Source organism: Pyxicephalus adspersus, chromosome 1 (genome assembly GCF_032062135.1).
Source record: "Pyxicephalus adspersus chromosome 1, UCB_Pads_2.0, whole genome shotgun sequence".
NCBI lineage: Eukaryota > Metazoa > Chordata > Amphibia > Anura > Pyxicephalidae > Pyxicephalus > Pyxicephalus adspersus.
Window position 1 is genome coordinate 113,631,083 of NC_092858.1, and position 8,996 is coordinate 113,640,078.

The 8,996-nt window shown below is 37.0% G+C and overlaps 1 protein-coding gene across 4 annotated transcripts in view; it reads right to left on the minus strand.

Moving 5' to 3' along the window:
• Positions 1-8,996, minus strand: part of KIF21B (kinesin family member 21B) — a 50,989-nt gene that overhangs the window by 26,096 nt on the left and 15,897 nt on the right. For all 4 annotated transcript variants that reach the window (XM_072424325.1, XM_072424334.1, XM_072424316.1 and 1 more), the window contains exons 2-11: positions 8,649-8,871; positions 8,260-8,442; positions 6,828-6,977; positions 5,768-5,899; positions 4,190-4,327; positions 3,685-3,800; positions 3,210-3,405; positions 2,270-2,450; positions 855-918; positions 189-365 (exon numbers count right to left, since the gene is read on the minus strand). In XM_072424325.1, the coding sequence (XP_072280426.1) occupies positions 189-365; positions 855-918; positions 2,270-2,450; positions 3,210-3,405; positions 3,685-3,800; positions 4,190-4,327; positions 5,768-5,899; positions 6,828-6,977; positions 8,260-8,442; positions 8,649-8,871 (1,560 nt within the window). The remainder of the gene's footprint in view (positions 1-188; positions 366-854; positions 919-2,269; positions 2,451-3,209; positions 3,406-3,684; positions 3,801-4,189; positions 4,328-5,767; positions 5,900-6,827; positions 6,978-8,259; positions 8,443-8,648; positions 8,872-8,996) is intronic.

Genomic DNA, 8,996 nt, shown 5'->3' on the forward strand with positions numbered 1-8,996 from the left:
TTAAAATATCAATACTATGGCTGCATTAAGCATTAGCACCAATATGTTACAAAAATCCATGTGCATATTTTTCCATAGAATCAGCTTCTAAAGGGTCAAAAAATCATATAAAAAGATTGAGTAGAAAAGAAGAGAAGATGTTTTGTGTAAAATGCCAATGTTATATGTTGATATGTAGTTTTAGTTACCTTATTTTCTTCCTTAGGATTTGCACTTCCTCCTTTGCTCTTCTCACAACATCATTAACCTGTGCTTCCAGTGATGGAGTGGGGGCTGTAGGTCCACCATTCATGCTGCGAGCATTTGCCCTTGATAGATTGCGACGCAAAGATTCATTCATAGCTTCACTCTCCACTAAACGTGTCCTGCAAGAAAAATAGCAAAAAAACATATCTGTTGAACTATGATAACAGCAACATTTATAATAAGATTATTTTATAGCATAGTATGGACTATTTTAAGCGTTTAAAAGTTTTGTCTAGAGATTGTGCTTACTTGTTACTTACTGTATGTTTGCATATCTCATCCATTATATATATTTTTTTTTAAATATGTCTAATACACCTTTCCAAACAATGTCCACATACAATGTCCTAACACATAAATACATTTTATTTAGCTGAAATGTTATGCCAACAAGTAGCTCTCTGCTTTTCTTTTCATTCTTCCATCAAATATCAGATAAAGGTTACAATTCACCTAGGAAAAAAATTTCCAACAAACTGGAAAAATCGACCTAGGTTAGAGCTACAATACTACTAATGAAACATTTAACTGCTTGTGGCAGTCATCTTGTGTGTAGCATACTGGGGTTACATGAAAAATTGTAATAAGTATTGTATATTTATATTTACCTTAGTTCTTCAATTTCATGTATGTAATTCTGTATCAGAGCCTGTATCTCCTCATTACTGTCACCTGAAGTAGGTGATAAAAAAAAAGGAAAAAAAATAAAGTGTTATCTAGGGTTATTATTTATTTTTCATTTGTCTCATTTGTCAGTTGAAATTCATCTGTTTGTCTTGTGGAATCAGCACTGAGCGGGAAATTATATTTTGCTAGACTGGTGACTGCTGACTAGAGGTCAGTCAGTCTTTTCTGCATTGTACTGGTATGTAAAATAACTGACAAAGACCTAACAAACACATTTGGTTGGAAAGTGGGGGTTACAGTGTATAAATGGTGCCAAAGAACAATATACAATCGTTCATTTAGAAAAGTTTGAGACTTAAGCCTTAGTTGGTATGATTTCATGGGTCAGATGACTCTCATGTTACTGTCTGGTTCAGGACTGCCTCAAGGGTCTCTTGATTTTCATTTCTCTCATAAAATTTCATATGCAGTTTTATGGTTACTTTACCCAATGCAAACACTATCCTGCTTGTTGAAACATTGATGATCATAACCAAGTCATTATTTGTTCAAAGGGCAACCCAGTCAAACAAATTACCAATTAGATGCAGGTAAATGCTCTTTGCACCCTTCACAGACTTTATGCTTCTCCTTTGTTAAGCTACCTACTTGGCTTCTCACCAATACTTTGTTTAGGGATGCCATAATAGCTTACAGAGATCTCAGAAGGAAACTGTCTGTTTCTCCTTTTTTTAGGCCTTTAGGTAAAGAATAATTTTTCTTACCCACAAAGAGAAGAATATACTGTTTATAACAGGTGGGCTGCACAAGGACTCACACACATTTAACATCTTCAATGAGGAGAGCTTTAGGCTCCATACATTGACCAAACTCATTATTCAATTTTTCCTTTCTCCCTGGGACAGTATTTACTATTCCTAAATTCTAGTTATTGGAAGATATTCTGCCCTAATCCTGCAGTAGACCTTAAAATGTTCTTGATATTCTAAGGAGGAAGCTGTTCATCTCAGCCGTTGGTGCATTTATGACCTTTAATATTGTGTGTTTTACTATTTTTTTAATTTATTTTTAAATTGTGGGCAGCAACCAGAACAAATTAAATTATTTTCTATAGAAACCTATCGGAAATCATGTTTCGGCTAACACGTGATTCCTAAACAAATTATCTTTTTTAGCCGAGGTATCACTGTATACTACCAGTTATACACTGGAAATGTTAAGGTGTAAACTGTCCTTTTTGATTCTAGTAGCAGTCCATTTCTGGAGTTTTGTTGTGTATAGTTGTTTGTATTTTACTTCAGTAACAGCCCAACAAATGCTTTAATGTACTCCTTAATTTGCTGATGTTTCCTAACATATATTTTAGTAAATAAAATATGGTTAAAAAAATTCTCACCAGCCCTTTGTAAAACTCTTGCTGCTTCTTGACCAGCCATGCGAGTGACGCGAGCATTAATAGCCCTGATGGCTTCTTGTAGTGCAGTCACACGAAGGCGCAGTGATGCATTTTCACTTCGCAGCATAGATAGTTCTTCACACATATCACTTAAAGCATCAGACCCAGGGACTCGGTGACCCTGAGAACACATGATAATGATTACTACCTGTGACCCCTGTCATGTAACCATATACCTGTTTTACCTGTACTGATCATCTACAATTGACATCCTGTGATTCAAGTAATAAACAGTCTTTACTATTCAGTGGCCCATACACCAATCAACTTCTTTATGTTGTAATTAATGTTACTTTTACCTAGATGCTGAATGGCCTGATCTGTTAGTCCCTTTTTTTTGTCCTTCTACTATGAGTTAGAATTTGCCTATCATTTTATTGTGTTTTCTATTTTTCTGCACTACTAGCATTTGTCTTTGCTTACTGTTTTACATTATACACATCATTTACCATCACAATTGACTTCACATTGTGTCCACATTCTCTATAAAAGTTGCAATTTAAATAATGTCTTCTGCTGACAAAATTGCAGGTTTCATATGTGAATTCAGATGTTAAATATTTACTAAATAATCACTTTCTTGAGCAGCCCTATCTATACAATACTTAACTAAAACTGGCTCATAATCATTCCCAAACGTTTTTGCCCAGGGCTCGCTGTTTTGGTCTGATGCTATTTTATAAACTTAAATGAAGGAAACTACTATCAAACCTCTCCCCAATTACTTTAAACAATTGGTTGAAAACTGTGAATAAATACAGTTGACAAACTTTACTGAACATTAGAATACCCAGCTTTATTCATTTTCTGCGACTATAAACCTGGACTGTACAAGTTAGGACTGAACTATGTAATTTTTTTATTCGCTTACGTTACTTACAGTTTTGTACTCCTGCAGTTCCAGGCGTAGCCGAGCCAGCTCAGCCCTTAGTGCCTGAACCTGCTGACCACTCTGCTCCTGGTTAGCTGTCACGCGATTTTTGATGTTACGTGCACGGTTGGCATACTTCAAGGTATTTAATGTTTCCATAAAATCACGATCAGATGGAGAGACACAGGCTATCATCATTGTCTGACTGGATAAGGAAATAAAAAGAAAAAAAAGCACCTTTAATGTTCAAATAAAAGATGTTTGAATCTCCACTTTTCCAAAAACTAGTTATGATTATTTTGGCATCTTACACCATCACCACGATAACATTTTTTGTGTAGCTGTGCTTTTGTTGATCTGACTCCACTTAGTTGTATTGACTATAGCAGCCCATATTACGACATTTAAAAACAACATACGACAACATTTAAAAAATATATATATAAAAAGCAAGAAGGCTAGTGTAAGAAAGAGGCTAAATTACCTGTTACCTCCTAGTGAATCTTGCAGAAGGCGGGTTAGTTTTGAATCCCTGTATGGAACATGAAGAACCTTCTTACTCTGATCTCCCAAAGCACTTATCACATTTCCCAGGGCAAGCTAGAGGTATACAAAAGAACAGTGCAATTTCCAGTTATATACTTTACTTCATAGTACCAACCAATCATATCAACTACTCAGATTTAACACAGTTCCAAAACCTAAATATTTAGCAAAAAATGCCTTTTCCTAACTTACAACAGATTCAGTTCCATATTTTCAAACTAAGTCTCATACTGCAATATTCTCTACCTGTTTGTATCACAAAGTTTCTTAAAATAATCTGGTCAAAATTCTCAAATAATAGCTGAAACTACATAAAAAGAAGGGTGTTTATGAAATGAAAGGGTATAAAAGTGTTTGTGCTGTTCAAAATTCAACAATTTGAATTTGTAAGGAGACTAATCTGTGATTAAACTAGCATGTTACACTTCAACTTTTAACCTTACCAGGCCACAGTTGATAGAGATGCCCTCCCTTGCTCTCTCTCCAGTTGCTCCTGTCCTTTTCAAACGCTCAGAGCCAGCTAAGTCCACAAAATGAAACTTTGCAGTAAGGGTTTCATACTCTATAGAAGGTGCATCTGCCTGTGGAGCAAAAATTTGCTAAAGTTAAAAATCTATGTATAATATTTAGTTTAGAAATAAACACTGAATACATAAAAGAAACATTCCCCAAAACACTATAGGTTATCAGTAAACACAACTTTCTTTTCGGCTCCCTTTGTCTATATAAAGCTTTGTCACTGCTATATTGGAGCTTTGGAAGTCTATAAATAACAGGTTTCTTTTAACACAATCAAAGGCTGAAAGCTTACAGTGCATAATTGGGTACATTTTCTAATAGTTAAGTGCATGCATGCTTTATATTGTGTAACATTTCTAGATCATGGTACCCCTATGACACTGTTTTCATAAATTCTGAGTGTTATTTCATATAAAGTATTTAGGAGCACCAGTATTTTTTTTTAAAGTTGGGTGTGAAGAAGCTGTAGGTGGGTGGTGACCCTATATTGTGACCCCACGTTTTAGTAACCACCCAAAAACAAGCAGGTGGTTACTGTAAAGTGCCAGTTGGTGCACCCCGCTAAATCATTTAACAAATAAAGAATGTCACAAAGATAGTACTGTGTTTATTGCATTTTGCCTTTGCCCAAAATTGTACTGAAAGGCTGCACAAATCCACAGTTCAAGCCAGGTGGAATGATGAAGGGCTTTCTTTATTCATCTCAGTAATCATGGCTCTGCTAGCTTTTTTATACATACTCCCTATAACACTATGGAGATAAAATTGCAGACACTTGTTACATGTTACCTAAAACAATTTTTTAGCATCAATTAAATTGCAAAGTTGCTTTAGCAATAACAGTTTGTTCTAAATCATTTTTTATACTGCCCCATGCATTAGTTAGATTCAAACTTTCATTTTTTAGCTGTGATCTTCTATAGAGCAATGATGACACTTGTTAGAAGTAGAAGGGCTACTAGAATTTTTTCTAGTAGCAATTTTTTTTTGTTTTAGGTAGAATGGTGTAAAACAGAGGTCAGCAAATTCCAGCCTTTAGGCCAGATATGGCCTAGTAGGCAGTTTGTTCCAGCCTAACGCCACCTGGCCGATGCGCCCTAATCCCGGCAGGCAACCCGCAGCAGAGTCGGAATAAACTACCGGAGCCGGAGCCGCATGTGGCTCTTGGGCCTCCGTGTGGTGGCTCCCTTCCTTATTTACCGCGGCTGGGAGGATTTTCCCTTCAGGGGGCATTCCTGGTGGGGGCGGGACCATTAGGGCAGGACTCGAGAGAGAGTCAGGCGTAGTGTGCTCCTACCTACCCCTGAAATGGCCTAGTGGCCAAAAAAGTTTGCTGACCTCTGGTGTAAAAGTTAGAACCTCCGCCAGGTATGTTTATGTCTCTGTGGAGATTTCCCTTAGCTTCCTGTCCTTAGAGAAAACTGTGTATAGTGTAAAGAGCAGTAGTAAAACTAAACAGTATTATGTGCCACAAAAAAAAAGAAAACAATTGTAATACTTACGGGGCATGATTCAGAAACTCGCGTTTGGTGTAGATGAACTGAGAATATTGCATGAGAACGGGAGCTCTGAGAGTTCATTTGGGTGCTGGCAGTAGTACGGGAGAGGGCACCTTCCTTTAGCAAATGTAGAAGCTAAAGACAAAATATTACCAAAGCTTCATCTTAGAACAAAACAAATTTTACTATGAATGCATATGTGTGTAGGTTTATAGGTGCAACTGTGTGTGTTATCTGTATCTGATGCAAAGTATAAGGCCTAAACAGTAATACATATCCTACTGCTCAAAAAAGATATACATGACTGACATAGACTAGATGACATCAAACAAGAAAAATTTACATCTATGAGATGCACTGAAGCTGCTATTTTGTGAAGGTGTGTTGCTATAAACTACATTATGGTATGAAATCTGCCTCAGATCAGACATCTGCTTGGATCTTTCAGATCAGAGAGCATAATCTTACATCACAGCTAGTGCACTGGAAAGCATCTCAGAGCTGAAAAAAAAAAACTACCAACCACTGGCATTTATTTATTTTGGTTAATGACAGTATGACTATCTGACAATGGCATGAGGAAAAGCTCATTTGTCTTTAGTCCCTGCTTAAGGAACTGAGGAAATGCCGCCCTGCTGAGACGCATAGGTCATGTCTTAAAGATATAATAATGTATTTTGACTGTAAATCTGTGGGATGGTTTGGCTCAGTTTTATGTGATTCTTGAGCAAGAAAAAGTGAACAGTGCAAAAGAATAATATTTTTATTTTTAAATGCCCTATATTTTGTAGCCCATACTGCGCCAAAGCCAGTGTGATGGTTGATTTAAAAAAATATTTGAATTATTTTCCCTGACTACTTAAAGAAATTTTAGATTTCTGCTCCACATGCCATGGGTGATCCAAGCAGCTGGTATCCTCCCAAAACTAACATAGTTTTTAACAGAGTTATAGATGGACATACTCATCACACCATTATTAGAAATTTCCTTTGTTACTTTTTTTTTCAGGTGTTTCTCCCACTTTGAGCAACACAAGGAAAGTTGTACACAAAACATGCCCACCTCAGCCTCAGAAATGACACTACGAGTGCTTGCTCCACTGACATAAATGCCCCCACTGGCATCTTCATGAATTCGGATGTTGGATTTTCTATGTCGAGAGTCAGGGTCACGACCAACATCAAAAAGATCCAAAATCTCTTCATTATAGAGCTACAAATAAATATAAACAGAAATGTTTAAAATTGAACGTGAGAAGGAATTTGAGAAACACATATTGCAAATAAAAACCAAGATTTATAAGACCTGATTTATTAAAGTACTCCAAGGCTGGAAAGGATACACTTTCATCAGTGAACCTGGTTGGTCCAAAAAATGAAATGGATCTGGTCCAGGACTAAAAACATTTGCTAGCATTTGACTTTTAAAAAAATCGATTCTAGGCTTGCTGGATCACCCAGGTTCACTAATGAAAGTGTATCTTCTCCAGCCTTGGAGAACTTTAACAAATCAGGCCCTTTATGTTTATAGACGTTTATACTTTGCAAGAACAGGACAGGTTTATATGCATTTGGTCAACACAGCACTCTTTGTACCAGCCAATCCTCTGGTGCAGAAAACTCTACTTTACCCTAAGCCCTTCACACCAACCCTAATTTTAACCTCAACACTAATCCTCACACTAACCTCCCATGTAACCCCAACACTGACCCTTCCACTGGTCCTCTATTTAACCCTAACTTTCTTAATAATCCTCCATTAAACCTCTACATCAGGCATGTCCAAAGTACGTCCCAGGGGCCAATTGCGGCCCATATTTAGAGTTCCACCGGCCCGTAGCCTCTGTCGTAAAATCAATATTATGCAGCCTGCCAGCACTGGTGACCACACTATAAAATACATGCGTACAAAAAAGCATTTTTTATATTTCATTAGAGTTGATCAACCGCCTTGCAATTATCGGCCTGCTACTCGGCGGGCATTATTGGCAGGACGGTAGGCCATGTCCACACTAAACCTGAGTACATGTTGAATGGTCGGCCCCACATATCTTCACCTCACCAAATCTGGCCCTCCTCGCAAAAAGTTTAAACAGCCATGCTCTACATTGTTTCTCCTTTTAAATTTTTCCAATACTTTAATCCCTATCTTTCTATTTATCCTTCTAACCTCAACTGCCCCCCTCACATTGACTTAAACACTGAATTTCTCACTAACCCTACCTGATCTGTTACCCTAACACTGACCCTTCCTTTATTTTCCCCTATGACCCTAATGTGAACTAGACCTGTCTATTACCCTAACAAAAAGTCATCTGCTAATTTTCCCTCTAATCCTAACAGTCCTACTACCTCTTTTGTAACTTTAATGGTTGTTCACTAAGTTGTGCAAGATTTTCATGATCTTTAAAACAAAATCAGAGATTTTCCATTTCAAACTTTTGCTTTCTGATTGGTTGTTAAAAACTATACAGCATGCCTATTATCAGACTTACCTCCAGAAACTGTGCACTGACTTTGAAGCTGGGTTCAGGCCTTCCATTTTCATGGGCTTTAGAGGTTCTTTCTTGGATTGTGTTGAAGAGCTGTCGTACAGCACGGGGAATGATGCCAAGTTCGGGTTCACTCACTGCAAGGTCAAAGCCGCTGCCCATTGTGTAGGTCTTCCCTGCACCAGTCTAAAAAAATCAATAAAACTGAACATTTAAAATAAATATATTATATATAATGGAAACTGTAAAACCACAAAATAAAAAAAATAAAAATATAATTATTAAAAAATGGGAAGCAAGTTAAATATCAAAAAAAAAATGTGGTGCACAAAGCATAAATGGAAGATGTGTTGTAAACAAAATCAGGTCCACTACACAATATACAAACATACCTGGCCATATGCCAACACCGTTGCATTGTAACCCTGGAAGCATCCCTCCACCAGGCTGCGTACACAAGTGTCGTATACTTTAACTTGTTCGGTGTCCGTATCAAATACAAAATCATAAGTGAAGGCCTTGTCTTTCCCCAGAAGCACCTGGGGTTCTCCGGGATAAACCCAGGTACATATATGACATCCTTCTGCTTGTTCCTTACTACTTTGAGGACGGATCCTAAATTAGTAGGTGAAAAATATAAGATCAAAAAAATATAAAAGTAACAAAAGATGTTTTTACTTCATTCTACTTTAGATAACTTTCTAATAAAATAAAGTATTTCACCCTCTCTTAAAAAATAA